General features: G+C 34.9%; 1 protein-coding gene across 4 annotated transcripts in view; it reads left to right on the forward strand.

The window, feature by feature from the left end:
• Nucleotides 1–3,256: 3,256 nt before the first annotated feature.
• The window catches only part of LOC764613 (flocculation protein FLO11), a 32,923-nt gene continuing 17,585 nt past the window's right edge, over nucleotides 3,257–18,594 (forward strand). The window contains exons 1-13 of one of the 4 annotated variants that reach the window (XM_030977121.1): nucleotides 3,257–3,615; nucleotides 4,125–4,148; nucleotides 4,868–4,894; nucleotides 5,187–5,381; nucleotides 6,274–6,459; nucleotides 8,586–8,759; nucleotides 9,862–10,038; nucleotides 10,551–10,724; nucleotides 11,053–11,229; nucleotides 15,047–15,100; nucleotides 16,352–16,390; nucleotides 16,750–16,803; nucleotides 18,051–18,089. In XM_030977121.1, the coding sequence (XP_030832981.1) occupies nucleotides 3,555–3,615; nucleotides 4,125–4,148; nucleotides 4,868–4,894; nucleotides 5,187–5,381; nucleotides 6,274–6,459; nucleotides 8,586–8,759; nucleotides 9,862–10,038; nucleotides 10,551–10,724; nucleotides 11,053–11,229; nucleotides 15,047–15,100; nucleotides 16,352–16,390; nucleotides 16,750–16,803; nucleotides 18,051–18,089 (1,381 nt within the window). In that variant the 5' untranslated portion in view covers nucleotides 3,257–3,554. The remainder of the gene's footprint in view (nucleotides 3,616–4,124; nucleotides 4,149–4,867; nucleotides 4,895–5,186; nucleotides 5,382–6,273; nucleotides 6,460–8,585; nucleotides 8,760–9,861; nucleotides 10,039–10,550; nucleotides 10,725–11,052; nucleotides 11,230–15,046; nucleotides 15,101–16,351; nucleotides 16,391–16,749; nucleotides 16,804–18,050; nucleotides 18,090–18,594) is intronic. The other 3 variants (XM_030977122.1, XM_030977124.1, XM_030977123.1) reach the window with 3 other exon arrangements.

Here is an 18,594-nt window from a genome sequence, read left to right on the forward strand (position 1 = left end):
TGAATATAATGTAAGTACTCGGTGTCTTATTTTCTTTTTTTACGCCACGATATGATAATAATTGTGGAAAATCAAAAAAAATTCATTTTAGGAAAAAGAAATTAGCCATCTTATTCAAAAAAATTACCAGTTGTGTTTGTTTTTATGTTAATATGTTTTCACATTTCTTTTGCAAATGAATTCTGTGATAATCTACACGAAATATGCATAGGACAGTAATACAAGATTCAAACATCACTCTTACGAGAGCTCCTTTCAAAAAAGGTCAAAATTATATCAAATATTGAAGATGAAATTGAATCTATAGTGTTTGAAATTCGTATTGAATGTAAAGTTACGATGTCTGTAATAAAAATGTCAATAAAATGCCTATAAGTCAATGTAAACCGAATTATTAAATAGTGTCATCCATCAGTAATATCAGTTTTTAAGATGATTATATTAACGATGTGGCAATAAAGATGAAAAAGCTCATTTAGTAAAAGCTCCGAAACGTCTCTTCCTGAATTATACGAGCAGTGATTGGATAATTATTCTGTTTTCAAATGTCATCGTATGAATCACTGTACAGTGATCACAAGATATAATGCGGCGGAGGACTAAGAGAGAGAGAGAGAGAGGAGGAAGAGAGGAGACACACAGAGAGAGACAGAGAGGGTGTGTGAGGGGGAGGGAGAGAGAGAACAAAGTTAGGGTAGGCGCTCGTTTATCCCAGATTATGAGATGTGCTTTTATTTGTGTGATTTTGTTTTTAAGCCTATCTGCACGAGTTTGGCCAGGTGGGATTAGACCTCCCTGCATGGCCACTGACATTGGTTATCTTATCAAATCAGCTCTCAATTAACGTAAGAAAAAGGGGACCATGGGGGACCAACGGCTACCGCTCAGGTATTGTTTGCTATATAGAGGGCGCAAGTAGCTATAAGTAGTGTAGTGGGGCTTTAATCATCCGATAAGAAGTTGACCTAAAACTTATACTACTCTTTTCACACTGGTTTTGCTTAACCCCGTACTTTGCTTAGCCCCGTACTATCCTTAACCCCGGACTATTTTTTGGCTTTTCACACTCGCTGTTTTTAGTCCCGTACTAGCGCCTATTCCGGAATAAGAAAATTCCCGCTGTTCTCACTGCATTTCGTTAACCCCGGATATCGTGTATGTTATGATTGGACATACTTCGCATCTGGCCAGCTGCGATACGCTCCATTGCGTAGTACCGGACTATTTTTCGTTTCTGTTCTCATTCATTTGCTTAGCACCGCAATTGCGGGGTTAGCAGGAGTTAGCACCACAATTGCGGAGTTAGCCCTGCTATTTTGCAGGGTTAGTTAACCCCGTACTATAGGTGGGGTTAGCCAACTTTAGCCCACTTTGGTAAAAACCAGTCTGAACAGAAAGTGGAATAGGCTTAACCCCGTACTATAGGTGGGGCTAAGACCCCCCCCCCCCCCCCTTAACCCCACCTATAGTACGGGGTTAAGCTAAATATTGCCAGTGTGAAAACAGTATACGATTATCATCTTTTTGTTTCCTTTTTCAGGTGATACATTATCGGCCGTATTTGTGATTTTCGTTTTATAATGTCTTATTTCAATTATTATATGCAGGAAATGTGAGATAATAAGTTCATTAAATGAGGAAAATGTTTTTATTGGTTTTTTGTTTGTTTCCTTTTTATTCTTCTTTTTCTTCTACCTCTTCTTCTTGTTTCTTACTCTTTTTTATCATTCGCATATCGATCTGTCATGTCTGATTCCTTTTTTCTTTATTTCTCTCATCCACCTTATTTTTTTTCTTCTCTCAACGGGATGTCTTAAGAGATAGGCTTCCTAAATATTGATTATAATAATAGAAATAATAATGGTAATAATCCTTCTTGAAAGCCCATATTAACTGATGATGTAAGCTATTCATCAACCGTCATTAAACGTTATTATGTTTCCATACTACCTCATTTGGTAAATTAGATAAGCTCTGATTCGATACACAGACGTCTTTTATTGGCATGCGATGTTCAATCAATACCGATAAAACGCAATTTCTGGAGAAGTGGGCGGACTGCCAAGAAATTGTGGCTGAAAAAATGGAGCTCAGAGGTGAAAAACTGCACACTAGCTCAAGCCGCCGAGGAAATGAAATGCTTAGTAATTATGTTAAAGTGAAAAGTAGACACAAAAGTATAAATTTGGCAATTTTGAAGATGCTCCTTTTGTGCAGGTTAGAAATGTTCTTTGATAAAGTGGCTAGCTTTCGTTTTCCGCGACAGCTAGATAACAAAGGGTTGCTGTTATCATTATTATATACGGTGCATATTCTAACAATGATTATCATGGGTATATTATTGTATATAAAGCAATGCCGACAGGGGGAGCTGTTTCACCAAATGACGCTTACTCAAGTGTATACTCGAGCCATCGATTATGCATGGCCTAGGGCGGGATCATTTCATTTAATCTTCATTCCGGTTGCATCCCCATTCCTCTCTCTGATTTCACTCAATGATTATTACTTTATTTTTTAATTCATTCATACCATTATTGATGGCGATAGGGGTGGGGTGAGGGGAAAGGGGACACGTTCACCACTTGAGATACGCAGCTGTCACGTACATAATCAAGTTATTTCAAATTATAGATACACTGCAATGCACGCATTCCTTTTACAAATTCGTAATAGTAAAATCTATCTGGGTCTTACGTGGTTACACATGCAATTGCATCCACATGACGGTTTCAGACGGATGTTAAAAAAAAAATTATTAGCGTTTTATTAAGAAACGTTAAAGTCAGTGTTTATTTGACAATCATTATGCAAGTCAAAGGTAAAATCCCAGTGTCAGACTTCATGGAATCTTAAATTACGTGGAGTTAACAAATTTAAGACAGTTCCTGTTTCTGACAAGCATTGAGCAGGCGCAACAACACCTTACAAGAAATTTAATTCTGACCTCTTCCGAACTGACGATATTTTTCTTTATCATTTAGGGACATAAATTGCTGCAATCATACTTTGCCTTATCTCAAATTTTGATTGAAACCAATCACGGATGTTTAGTCATCATAAAGACAAATAATTACACATTAAAGATTAAGTATGGAGGGATAGGCGACGTCGGTAAAATAATCACGCCCTCTGTGCAAGTTATTGTTGACAGTAGTTAATCATCAACCAAACGAAAGAAGCCTTTTTAACCTCAAACTGCTTGAGTTATGCTATAAAACTGTGTTCGAATTTCGGTCGTTTGTTTAAGCTGATAAGGCATCTAAGATATCCCTACCATGGGACACACGGTAAGTGCGTGACCAAAGCAATGGTTTTATCTCCCTTGGTATATTCTTCCTTTTTCGTTTCGTCTATCTTTCATCACACGAAGTTTTTAGTTTGTACAATCGTATCTCTTACTCAAGAAAACGGAGCTGGAGATCGATTTTAAGGCGGCCATTTTGTTTTGAAAACAGCGCTTACAGCAGAACCAGCTACATTGTGAATGTTTGTGTTTTAAAGCTACGTGAAACATGGTTTAGTTTATGAAATAAAAGCATACCATAAGGATTATGTCGAAGTTTCAGTATGTATTTGGACTTGCCCTCCTTCTCAGCCTTGGATTGATTCGTAGTAAGTAATAACTCGTGATTTATATTGTCGGCTTAGCCAGTTAATACCACTGGCAATACGTAGAGCCTTTTTGCTGGCAGCCGACGCTATCTTTCCTGAACAGTAATACTTTTCTTTAAAAGGGTAATGTAATTGTAATCGATGATAATTACGTGCAGTTTCATTAAACCTTAGAGTTTACTCCAGATATTATTTTCATATTTGTTAATTTACAAAATACCTTTATCTGTTTATATCAAAACAATCATTGCTCAAATGCACTAAACAGTTATTTAGTTTATTCAACGTTGAAACAAAACAAAATCAACTTGTAAAAAAAGTATATGTCTACTGAGTTTGTTTTGATTTTAAGATGGCAGTTATAATTTTTGTTTTCCTCGCTTTTTTGTAATGAGTTCAATTGGAGAAATAGTTTTTTGTTCTTTACCTTCTTTTCAAAATACCAATTTTCCATGTCTGGGAATAGTTCTTATATAATTAACTCGTCTCTTTTTTGTATTTTGTTTCAGATGTAAACGGGGATTGCACAAACAGTAAGTATGAAAATTGTCGCTTTATTCAGAATGCATGATACATGAGTGGAACGCCGAAATATAATTGCTTTCTTTTCATATTCAGGACTACGGTGAAAAGATATATATTGGTATACTGTAATTGGTTTACATTCAATTAATCGGCTTATTCTGCGTCAATTAGTAATGTGTTTGATTAATGGTATCGTACTGCTCTTGCTCGGGATATTTAGACGTCAATATGAAGCTACAGTCACCTGTGACTGAATATTTTCTAATTAGAATTTTATTTTGTTGGTTTCAACTAGATTTTTTAATTTTTTTTAATAACCTCAGGACCTCAGAAAAACTGTGTGATATCAAACGAGACAAGTGTCTTTTACATCTAAATCAACCGCTCCCCAAATGGAAAAGCATTCTATAATGGAAAAAAGAAGAAAATCGATGTGTTCTCCCGTACCAACATTTGTATTTGTGTTTTCAGCCTATTTTCAGCCCATATTATGAATCACAATTAAGTGGGTTAGTAACTGCATTTTTGATGCTTTGATAGTTATAAGAATTTGAATGTGACGTTCGCTTTTTGTTCAATTTGTCGACCGAAGCAGGCAATGTGTAGGACCATTATCGTTTTTAAAATTACTGTGAATACCGAATCATCCAATCAATACATGCTTATTTTGTGAACTTCTAACATATGTCTTTCCGATTAATTTTATCTCTAATTATTTTCAATAAAGGCGATGGATCGACGTGCTCAGGAACAGGTAAGAAATTAACCATTCTACTCCAAAAACACAATATTGACAATGTTCGAAATAATTTTGAAAAGTTTATTTTTTCTATTCCTAATACTTACAATCAGGCTTGTATTGCAGCAACAAAGATATCTATCTCGATATTGATATATGTACACAAAAAAACATGGTAAATGAAAAGAATTTCGGGGAGATAAAATCATGCCAAAACAGACTTCTCTTTTTTTGTAATAACGCGTTCAAATGAAATTAGAAACCACCGTAATGTTTCAGATAATTAATAGATTTCTTTTTCATTTAGATTGTTGTTATGACGGTACCAATGGCTTATCACCGGTCCTGGGTTCTGGAGGTGGCATAACCCCAGTACAAGAATGCTATACCACCGGCGCCGGAAATGGAGTGACCTATACCTGTACTGGTGATCTGAGGGGACCTCCTTTCAACGATTGCTACGATGGGACATGGCAATTTCCGTTCGCACCGACATGCGAAGGTAGGAACTATATCACCCCCCCCCCTCTTTTTTAAAAATAAATCTCCTTCTTCTTTTTACACCGTCAAAAATCAGGACATGATATCTATGATGTTTTAGAACTTATGGAGCAAGTCCATCTTGAACTGCTTTAGATAGAAGCATATATAACAACGATATCCCTATGAATAGCAATATTTCAACAATTTCTTCAAAATTATTCATAACACAATAAATAAACATAACATTCAATGGATTTTGTGTGTGTGTGTGTGTGTGTGTGTGTGTGTGTGTGTGTGTGTGTGTTGGGGGAGATAATAATGACCTCGCCCCCCCCCCCCCGCGAATAAAAAAAGAAGTAAACGATTCCCACGGGAATAGGTCCCCAACTTAAATTAAGGCAGGATGGCGTTAGTGTGTGTGTGGGAGGGGTGGGGGTGTTACGACTTATAGTACATGTGGTAGAATTGAGACAGGATGCAATATTGCTATAATATCCACTGGCACAGTAAGAACAATATGAATTCAAAACAAAAAATAATTACATACCCGTGTAGACGGCCTTTGATTTTTAAATCAAAAATTACTGTTGTGTGGTTGAGATTTTTTTATATTAATTTTTGTTAATATAATGTCACTTTGCTGTGGCAGTATGTGAATGACACATTACGATTACTTTTTTGTTTTGTTGGTAACATAATAATTATTAGAAGAAGAAGAGAAAGAAGAAGAAGAAGAAGAAGAAGAAGAAGAAGAAGAAGAAGAAGAAGAAGAAGAAGAAGAAATAATAATAATAATAATAATAATAATATTAATAATATTAACAATTATATCAAATACACTGCAGTCCTCTACCAGTATTCTAAGACCTATCCCGTGTTATGACGCACTTTTGGCATATTTGTTGTGGTAGGTGTGACTTCATGCACCCAACCTACGGTACCAACAGACGGCAGTATCGATCCCGATACTGCTGAATATGACTTATATTCCCGAATCACATACGCCTGCAACGACGGGTATACGTTGGGAGGCCCATCTGAAGCGGTCTGCGAATCGGGTGGAGTCTGGAATCCAGCCACTGTACCCACCTGCGAAGGTAAGTTCTGTGTGGAAGTAGTAAAGTATCATTAAGGTTGAGGTTCATGAAATTCAAGCTGTGCGTTTTAGCGGATTAATTAGATTATTTTTAAAATGTACCTGAACAAAAAAAGTTATACTTTATTTTCTATTAATACCTCCGGCTATTTTAACCCGTATTATCTCTCTCTCTCTCTCTTTCTTGTTCTTCTTTCCCCTTTCTCCCTTACCTGTTTCTGTCCAATTCCATCCTTTCGTTTAGCACATTATCTCGCTCTCATGCAACCTATACCCTCTTCCACCCATTTCTATCTTCTTATTTAGGTACCTCCCTATGTTTCTTACTTCTATCTTCCTATCGAACCCCATCAATGCAATATGCGAACATTCAGTTGATTATGTTTTTTGGGGTTTTAAAGATGTTTTTATATCACCAATTAATTTCACTTGCTTTCTTTTTTTTAATTAAATGAAATTTGTATTTTCATGTATTTTAATCTTTAATGTTATTCTGTTGGGTAACGCATTGCCACGATGGAAATATAAAAAGAACAATTAAATCAGAATTATATTATATATTTTTCGTTGTTTGATACGAATGTTTTTTTGTTGCTGCTATACTGCTAATCGCAGCATAGTTACATTTTGTATGACACTGTATATGACATTATAGTATACTCAATTGTGAATATTTCGTGTTTAAATAATCAAATACAAGAATAATTACCAGTGGCGTATCAAGCAGATTGAGTACCCCAATCAAATTGTAAAGGGTCAATGCGATAGCAACTACATTCGAGAAAAAAAATCAACCTATTAAGGCAGCTATAATAGTCTTGTGCGTCACGTATTGAACAAACATTGACGTATTACGTACATGTATTACGAAAATTATTTATATGGGACATAGAATAGGGTATTTGAAATCACCCTGAATTTGATTTTTCTGAAGTTATTGCCAGCAATATTCGAGCAAAACAGAACTGCTGAACATACCACACTCTCGGGTATGTGTGGAGGAACTCAACCTCGTTACGATTTAATACATGGATTTCACTTGAAGATATGTCAATTCAAAATAACACAGTCATATAAAAACTTTATTTATTAATCTCAGTTGATCGTTTGATAATTATGAAATAATATAAATATTTGCATTCGTGATAAGGTACACATTTCAACAATAGTTTTTATCAAATAAAAATAACAAATTGTTGTCGATTTCGGTTCTTGACACTGTTATATACACAATACGTCTAAACACAAAATCTCTCCAATAATATATTGCATTATTATCGCAGGATAAAGCATAAAACGCAGTCTGTTTTCAGACACAAATCAAGCAGAGCATTTCTCCCTGATAAGAGACTTAGATGTTTGGGTAGTATATGAGAGAAAATATAGTCGAAGGCATTCCATTACAATAAAATTAAAAATAGAGCACCGAAGCTGTGACACCATGAAAATCTATTTTTAGAATTTCAAATTTTTTTTTCTTCTTCATTTTCCAAAACAGCATAAAAAATAATGTCTGAATGTCGAAAACCAATTGAATATGTTAATTATTGGCTGAGATATGACCATCTAAATAAATATATGTTCTATGGGAACCCAGTGTTATAGTGCTCTGTTTCTTAATGTTATAAACCAGAGTACTATAACACTGAGTTCCCATAGGACATCTTTTTATTCAGATGGTCTTAATCTCAGCCAATACTTAATATATTCAATCGGTTTTCTTGTGGAAAATGAAGAAAAAATTGAGAAATTCTATTTTTTTTTAAATTATGATGTCTCAGCTTCGGTACTCTATATGAGAGATATCGTGGTCTAGTCGATACGCCTCTCGGCTGTGGACCACATGCCCTTTGTTACGTCATCGATCTGCATTTTCCCGCTCCACCCATGTGTGGCAATGGGTAAAATCGTAGGAATCTATTCCTTGAATGATTTTGGCGCCTTATCATTATTTTTATTTTTTTTAATATTATTATTGTAGCTGTTTTTGTTGCTGGTAACGTTATTAACATTAGTATTGTTATTACTATTATCACTATTCTTAGCGTAATTTTTGTTATCATTAATATTTTATTATTGCTATTATTATCAGTATCATTATTATATTCTAATATGTGTCATTAACAGTCAACTGTGCCAAACCCACTTTGGATAATGGAGGCGTCATTCCAGATCAAGATTCTTTCAGTAACGGCGAGGTTCTCATCTATGAATGTAACACGAACTATACCTTGGTCGGGGTATCAACAACAGCATGCCGCAGTGGAGTCTATGATCCCCCAAGCAAACCAACCTGCTTTAGTAAGATTCTCTTCTTCTTCTTTCCCTTCAACCCAACTTCGTTTACCACCATCATAATATACATTTAATTAGTTTCAAATAGAAATGTGAATGCGCTTGCATCATATTTTTTTCGGTATTTTTAAACTAATGTATTTATTTATTTAGTGAATATGTAGTCATTCATGTATTAAGTGAGTTCACACATTTAAAAATGATGGCCCATTCAATAGAAAATGGTGTTGAACGGGGCTCTTTACAAAGGTACATGCATGTACAAATACATTAAGAGACACATGTAAACAACAACAAACAAAACAAATTACAGGGTTAAAATCAAATGCTTTTTATTGCCGCCAGTAATACATTTTTTAAAATTCCCGTTTTTTAATCCTTTTTTTATTGTTCCCTCATTTTCACCCTTCCCGATCAAACTAAATTTTTAAAAGTCAGTATCTTTACGCTTTAGCACGGACTGTAACAGAAATTTCGCATTTTACTTTGCAACTATGGATTATGGATTTAAGAGGCTTGATAATCAACCAGACCCTAATGAACCTGAATCTCTCGCTATCCTTGTCCACTCGCCCCAGCCCTCTTTCTCTCTCTCTCTCTCTCTCTCTCTCTCTCCCTTCCTTCCTACCCTTCCCCCATTCTCGCTTTTTCTCTCGCTCCCCTCTCTCTCTCTCTCTCTCTCTCTCTCTTCATTCATATAACCCATCCTTTTTTTGTTCTCATGAATTTCCCCCCACCCCCCCCCCCCCCACACACACACGCACACATACACAAATAACACACACATGGCAGATTAGCGTAAACACTTTAATATGTTACGGATAACCCAGAATACAAAACACAATAACAAAGAAGTTTCGGAAATCAATAAGGCAATTTGAAAAACCGTGCTCATCACCATTTGTAATGTGCAAGCGGCACTATGACGTATCACGTAATAATACACGTTACATAATCCGGCAATGATGTCCATAGCATACCCAATAGAGTATTGATAATGCCTTTGAGTTGTGATTTCTCAAAAGCTTTTACGATTGCCAACACATTTTTACAAGTGATACATTACACACGTGGAAAAATTATCGCATGTCTTTTAATCATTCACTAGGTATGTGTAGTCCGCCTGTCGTGGACAACTCCGATTACGCTATGCAACTACCTCCGGTCGACCACGCGTCCACGATTACGGTAAATTGCGACCATGGTTACTCAACCGGTACCGGCACCGACAAGGACTTGACATGTAACAACGGCTATTTCAACGACGACCCTCCAGTGTGTTACGGTAATAGGCAAAGATCCATTCCATCTTTGCTCGTAAAAGGTGGCAAGCGTGACAAAAAAAACGAAGCAGCTACACAAAATGCGTGAAAGCAAAAGATCTGGATTTTTCGGCTTCCACCAATAATTGTTAGATACCAGTAGAAAATGCTCCTTTTTTACCTCAAGATAAATAAGGATAACATCAGTTGATCTAACAACTTACCTTTTTAAGCACAGCTTCAGAATAGAACACTCGTCTTTTAACTCTGTTTTTCTGCCACGTTGTGGCCGTGACTATTTACTATCCTAGCTTAGAATATATTCATCGAACGAATAATAAACAAAGAAATACATCAAATAATGAGGACTGCACACACATTGTATTTTTTTTTTAAATATCTATTTAGTTATCATTTATGAATTACTTTCCATATTTAGTGATGTATTTGCCTATGTATTGTTGTACTTTATCTTGATGTTCAGAGTTATCGCCCTCCTTAATATTCTGTTATTGAACATTTCTCATGGACACAGCGAAATGTCCCCCTCTTGACGATTTTGACGACGGAGTCCGCTCTGGAGATTCACTCCCTTTCTACCATAACGAACAGGTGTCATACACGTGTAACAATGGTTTCACGTTGGTTGGCTCCACATCTCTCACGTGTGGTGACGGCGATTGGAATGACGTTCAACCAGTCTGCTTAGGTAAGTATACCGGGTGTTAAACTTGGGTGTTGAATAAGCGTTTTTCAAAGTGATAGGTTTTTAAAGAAAGGTAATACACCGGTTTTTTAACTTTGGTGCTGAAGATGTTTTATAAAAACTGTGGGTTCCTAGTAAACCAATACACCGGGTGTTATACGTGCTTGGTTAAATGTGCTATCAAAGTATTATGTATAGCAGGTTCTTATTTTAATACGATTCGTGATAGATATTTATGTGACACTGACAATCACATTCAAAGAACATTTAGAAATACTTTCCTGATTTAATCATTGAACTTGACATTTAATATAATATTTGTTTTCTTCAGCAAATTGCGTTGTGAGTGCTGTACCGGATTCAGATTATTCATCTGGGGGTTCAGTCACGCATGGTACGACTTTCAACGTAACGTGTGACTCTGGCTTTTCCACGGGTACGACAAGGGCTACAGAGTTCTCTTGTAATGATGGTGTCCTGTCTCCTGATACACTACCTACATGTTACGGTAAGATTAATGGTTTGTTAACTGTTTCTAAAGACTTAGTGTCATTCCCAAATGCTAGACTTTACCTATGGATTAAATTGCCGTTAGATATCACCGCCGAAAGACATCACTGTAAGACACTGTAAACGTACTACTAGGTTTTTCCGCCCAACTTCGTAAACTTAGCATCTGAATTAACGTTACGTTCATTTAAGTTCGTGCGAAATTGAATGACTATGTAGATCAACATTCAAAAAGCTAATTGCGTCGTTCAATTTGATTTAGTAGCATGCGATTTCATACTCTCGTCACGGAGACGTGCAAAATGAGCATTCAATTTAGAAAAGCGTGCAAAGAGCATAAAAATTCGCGCCGGACAGACGGTGGTATGTATTCGAGCATTCAATTTCGTGATTAGGCATACATATGTGACATTTTTGCATTGCTTTTCATTTGATGTTAATTTGTCACTTCCATTTTAATGATTCAATGCTAAATCTACTTGTAGGAATGACATGCGTATTCGTTAGAAGATATCTGTCATTACACAGGTAACTGTCCCCAGAGAAGGTGCACAATTTGTGACTTCTCTTCTAAGCACAAGCTGACAGCGGTAGAGTTGAACTTTAAACATGGACATGATGGAAACAAAATACAATGATGAATAAAGAAAAAGATGTAACACGAAAAGAAAAAAAGATGACCTACTCAATCAAGATTAATAAAAACAAACCATTTAAAAAATAACCTAATTTGTAATGACAAATAATTATGAAGACATGTATAAAGAAATGTTTCAGCAAAAATAAAGATCGAACGAAAGAGAATACAAAATAAGAAAAGCAATATAAATCTATCAGACAAATAAGAAGATTATATAATGTGAAATTATGTCAGAAAAGATCATAGATCCAAAAAATGAACATGAAAAAGTTATTTTTCGTATAAACATCGAGCCTCAAACAATGATTATAAGGTCTAGTTTTAATTTGAATGACCCGATTGCGAAAGAGGTTGCCCATAGACGAAAATGAAACCGCAATTCGCCAAAGAATTCTCCTCCCACTCAACATTGGCGAAATTAAACGACGCTTATGCGTTTACAAATATTGACTGAACCAAGCATTAATTTGAATGTGCATGTTTAGAAAATTCAGTGACTCGAAACAAAATTGAATGCAAAAAGTTCAAAAATGAAACAGGGGAACAACGAGTAGAGAAAATTCGCTCAAAAATGAATGCACGTTAGTGAAATTGATCGCTGCTTTGACGAAATTGGCCGGGAAAACCTATTAATAGAGTGATCACACTGCCTGTGCAAACAGTCTGCCCCGCGAACACACACACACAACAGCAGTCAGTTGGTAGAAATAGCAATTTTGGTAACTGTATTTAAAAAACTAAACAATATTTTTGAATTTTTATTTCACATATATTTCAAGCATACCTTTAACTACAATTCTGTGTAGTTTCATTGTTATAGGCATGTGGGAAATATTTTAATTATTGAATTAGAATATTGTCTTTTCAGCCATGTATGACATGGCCCGCTGATCGCCCATTGACTCGCGCTGCTATTCTGCGTGGTGAAAAAAATGCACCTCAATGTATAAAACTCCCCTACAAAAATGCAATATCCTCATGTGTTTCACTCATTAAACTAATTTTGTATTTACACACAAGGTAGCCACAAATGTACTGGGGTCACTAAAGTTTCTGCTAATCTAAAATTCAGTCCCTGTAGAATGTTATGGCCTGTTGAATGGTATCTTGGAAAATCGTCATAAATCCTCAAATCTGACATTTTTGAAAGAGGCAGATATACTGTGATGTAGCTGAACGTCTACAAATTCTTATCATATGATCGGTTTCTCTGAATAATTTGTGAAACACATGAGGAAATAGCAGTGACGGTGATCCAAGTAATTTCCATCGCCATATTGTATTGGCATTGCAAAAATATTAGGAATTTAAGGTCAATATTTGGTGTAAATATGATCTATGAATATATGATTTAAAAAATGCCCCAAAAATGAACAGTTTGACTTTCCTAATTTGCATAGTGAGTGCACGAATATATAATTAGCTGAAATGACCTAATTTGCATATTTAATGAATATTCATGATTTTATTATATTACAAATGAAATATATATCCATACCTGTCTGATATACATAGGTTTCACTGATGTATCATGTTCGGTTTTGATTTGATTACATATGCGCATATTAATTAGGCGGACTTAGTTATTTTCACAACTTTTTTATATTATGCAGGTTGGCAAAAAATGGCAAAAATGACTTATTTTGTTGGCTTCTGTTTTCAAAACGGTAATAGATACATGAATTTTCTTTTTTGTATTTTTTACCACAAAGATGATATTTTAGTGTCTGATAATTTAATTTATTATTTGTGTCCAAGAAAGTGATGAATTAAGTTGTCAACTTTGTCGAATTATGCATTTTTTGACAATTTGACCATTTCTGGCAGGTTTTTCGGTAATTTTGCGATATCAAAAAAATGGTATAAAATCACAACGCATTGACCGATTTCAATTCTGTTTTTTGTTTTTTGAAGCTTTCATAAAGCTTGATCATTTGCAACCATCAAATAACATGTGTTTGTTGTAATTATTTTTGGTGTGCTATACCTATTTATAGTGCCCTTTTAGAACCTAAAATTGCTATGAAGGTAATTCTAGACCCCAAAATGTGTGAAATTTAGCCAATACGATCATGCCAAAACATGGTGACCGTTAAATAATTATTTAATTAAAAATAACAATACATCACCCGGCTAATTGTGGGTAATATAATCAACACGAAAATGCCAACAAAAAAGCCAACATCGGCGTTGGCTGAAATACGACGTAAAAGGCGTTATTTCGTTTTTTTCAATTTTTTCAAAATATCTAATATTCGTGGTGGTTCGTGACAAGCATTAGAAATTGTTAAATTTCATCCGTCTCTAAACCGATTTTGATCAAACAAAGATGAATTTGTCATTTAAATATTATGTTCTTTCAAATTTGACACTCAGTTTTTCATTATCTCACACACAAAAATATTTTGTGTAGCGCCCTCTGCAACAGAACTCAACTATCCCTTTAAACAAACAGAATCTTGTCACTCCTTGTTCATTTTTCCTGATTGACGTTGTCATATGAAAGGGCAGAAACTCAAATTTCTAGCAATGTGATTTTCTCTTTGAAATTCAGATACCGTCAACCAAATGACTTTGTGGTTTCCTCTCCTCAAATTGATCTTAATCACTCATGCGTGAAATATGAGTTGAATCAAATGAAAGAGGAGGATCAAAGCTTTATGTGTCATTTATTAATTATAAATGTGACTAAGTTATGATAAAACATCGCTAATTCTGGGTTTCGTTTTTTCTGGGACGCCCTGTATGTAGCAGCGCACTTAATGAATTTATAACCTGAGAATGTATTGAGCTAAAAAAGTATGTTATACAAAAATGGACTGTAAAGAGGGAGATATAAAGTGAAATGATTTGATGAAACGAAAGAGAGAGAGAGAGAGAGAGAGAGGAGGGAAGAAATTGGGAGACAGGTGCCAGAATAAATACTCTGACGATTTGGGGATCTGGGAAGGCAGGTAATATGCCAACTCGTCATTATGCATCCCCCGATCCCCCCACCCCATTTGCAAATTTAATATATCTAACTTCATTTTAGTGATAATGTTTAATAATATTCAAACAAGCAAAATAAAATAATAATTTAATTTGCTCTCACGCAGTGTTCTGTACCATTTGGTACTAATTTCATTAAGTCAATGCTTTGTTCATAATATATGTGACTCGTTTGATATTTCAGCTACTCTAGGACCATTCAGTACTGACAACTTCAAAACTGACGAAGAGACAACTAGTAAGATTTGTATTTGCTTTATCTTTTGAATTGAATTTGAATTTAATAACCACAACATATCACAATAATGAGAGTATAATGAACAATCATACAATGCAAAGAATAACCATACACGAATACATAAAGGAAGAGTAATGTTGATTGAACGGTAATGGTTTTAAAACGATATTTAGACATAGATATGAATACTATTTTGTACAAAATATACATATAATTATATGCATTGAAGTTGTTAATGGGGACTAGAAGTTAGCACATGTGCTAGTCGAGCCCAGTTCCATTCTTTGGCAAGATTTTTGTTGAAACGTATGCTTGTAAAACTTGTTTGCTTTGTATTTACATAGATTATATATACAAAATAATACAGTATCAAGTAACTTGTTTACATTTCTAAAAGAAAAAAAGGTAAAGCGCTAAAAAATTATAATGAAAGATAATTAATCGTTAAATGAATACAATCATTGGAATGTTCAAAATATGAAAAGGATGTATTCATAAAAAATAAGACATAAAATCATGTGCGTAGATGCTCAAATCTTGTAAAAGCTTGAGGGCAGAAATAATCGTCAACAAACAAATGTATACACACCAGGGGTAGATACGTAGGCCTGCAAAATAATTATATATGCACAATGATGTGCAATTCATTTTATAGTTCTCATTAATCGTATTCTCTAAAATAAGTTGGGTTTTTTTTTCAATCATATTGGGTTTGAAATTAAGCATGCCTTTTTTCGGGTAAAATGATAGCCAACATTGGGTAAATTCTATCGAACATTGGGTTAAATTTTAGCCAACAAACATGCATGTCTTTTAAAAAAATTACAATGGGTAAAATCTTTCCCGATTCTGTGTACAGTGTAATTAGATTGGAAAAAAATACACCCCCCCCCCAAAAAAAAAGAGAGAAACTTGGATTAGACAGTACAAAAAAAAAAGAGAAGCTAGCTGCAGAGAGAAACTTTGTGGGGCTTCCAAGAGGCAAGACAAAGGGCAGTAGACTGTGTGTATAAGTGAGTGTGTATTGTATTGAAAATAATGAATAAATGAACAAGTTCCCAATGGAAGATTCAAATAACTGACATCTACGATTGTACAGCGAATATACATGTACTTTCCAACCTTACTGACCATTTAATTAGTCATGTATTTCAAGCTTTAATCGGATTCCATTATGTCAACATGGGTGAATATCATAATAACTTATTACACAATTCATTAATTTATGCCTAATCAATTATCCCCTTCCAGCTGCTCCACAACCCGACTCCACCACCTTCACCCCTGTAGGTAAGACAAATGATTGATATTATTAATCTTCGTCACGTGCATTGTGATGATTTCCTTAAAGCCCCTCTGCACTAGATTGGCCAGGAGGGATTAGACCTCCCTCCATGGTCACCAATAGGTGGTTATCTCATCAAATTAGCTCTCAATTAACATAAGAAAAGGGGATCATAGGGGACCAGCGGTCACCGATCAGGCATTGTTTGCTATATAGAGGGCGTAAGGAGCTATAAATAATATTCAAGCAAGCAAAATAAAATAATAATTTAATTTGCTCTCACGCAGTGTTCTGTACCATTTGGTACTAACTTCATTAAGTCAATGCTTTGTTCATAATATATGTGATTCGTTTGATATTTCAGCTACTCTTGGACCATTCAGTACTGACAACTTCAAAACTGACGAAGAGACAACTAGTAAGATTTGTATTTTCAAATGATTTGCTATATCTTTCGAATTGAATTTGAATTTAATAACCACAACATATCACAATAATGAGAGTATAATGAACAATCATACAATGCAAAGAATAACGATACACGAATACATAAAGGAAGAGTAATGATGATTGAACAGTAATGGTTTTAAAACGATATTTAGACATAGATATGAATACTATTTTCTACAAAATATACACATAATTATATGCATTGGAGTTGTTCATGGGGACTAGAAGTTAGCACATATGTGCTAGTCGAGCCCAGTTCCATTCTTTGGCAAGATTCTTGTTTAAACGTATGCTTGTAAAACTTGTTTGATTTGTATTTACATAGATTATATATACAAAATAATACAGTATCAAGTAACTTGTTTACTTTTCTAAAAGAAAAAAAAAGGTAAAGCGCTACAGAATTATAATGAAATATAGCAAATCGTTAAATGAATACAATCATTGGTATGTTCAAAATATGAAAAGGATGTATTAATACAAAATAAGGCATAACATCATGTGCGTAGATGCTCAAATCTTGTAAAAGCTTGAGGGCAGAAATAATCGTCAACAAGCAAATGTATACACACCAGGGGTAGATACATAGGCCTGCAAAATAATGATAATGCACAATGATGTGCAATTCTTTTTATAGTTCTCATTAATCGTATTCTCTAAAATAAGTTTTTTTTTTAAAATCATATTGATTTTGAAATTAAGCATGCATTTTTTCGGGTAAAATGATAGCCAACATTGGGTTGAATTTTAGCCAACAAACATGCATGTCTTTTTAAAAAATTACAATGGGTAAAATCTTTCCCGATTCTTTGTACAGTGTAATTAGATTTGAAAAAGATAAACCCCCCCCCCCCCTCCAAAAAAAAAGGGAAACTTGGATTAGACAGTAAAAAAAAAAAGGAGGAGCTAGCTGCAGAGAGAAAAATTTGTGGGGGCTTCCAAGAGACAAGACAAAGGGCAGTAGACTATGTGTATAAGTGAGTGTGTATTGTATTGAAAATAATGAGTAAATGAACAAGTTCCCAATGGAAGATTCAAATAACTGACATCTACGATTGTACAGCGAATATACATGTACTTTCCAACCTTACTGACCATTTAATTAGTCATGTATTTTAAGCTTTAATCGGATTCCATTATGTCAACATGGGTGAATATCATAATAACTTATTACACAATTCATTAATTTATGCCTAATCAATTTTCCACTTCTAGCTGGTCCACAACCCGACCCCACCACCATCACCCCTGCAGGTAAGACGAATGATTGATATTATTAATCTTCGTCTCGTGCATTGTGATGATTTCCTTAAAGCCCCTCTGCACTAGATTGGCCAGCAGGGATTAGACCTCCCTCCATGGTTACCGATAGGTGGTTATCTCATCAAATTAGCTCTCAATAACATAAGAAAAAGGGGATCATAGGGGACTAGCGGTCACCGATCAGGCATTGTTTGCTATATAGAGGGCGTAAGGAGCTATAAGTAGTGCAGTGGGGCTTCAACTTAAACTTCTGATATACTATCAGAAGATTTAGAATTAATATAAGATTTACAATTCCGACTTCAACTGGCGAATGATAAGGTTTGATCGAAGCGCCTAAAACGTATCATTATCTCTATAGGCAGTGATGGTTAGAAGGGGGAGGTAGTTTCCCCCGTGCTGTAATCGGAATTTAAATTCAAATTCAAATCTTTATTTTTTATTTCAATCTGAATTTTCTCCGATGACCACCAACATCATCCACAGGAGATTTTGT

Source organism: Strongylocentrotus purpuratus, unplaced genomic scaffold, assembly GCF_000002235.5.
Source record: "Strongylocentrotus purpuratus isolate Spur 01 unplaced genomic scaffold, Spur_5.0 spur5_scaffold_9, whole genome shotgun sequence".
In the NCBI taxonomy this organism is placed as follows: domain Eukaryota; kingdom Metazoa; phylum Echinodermata; class Echinoidea; order Camarodonta; family Strongylocentrotidae; genus Strongylocentrotus; species Strongylocentrotus purpuratus.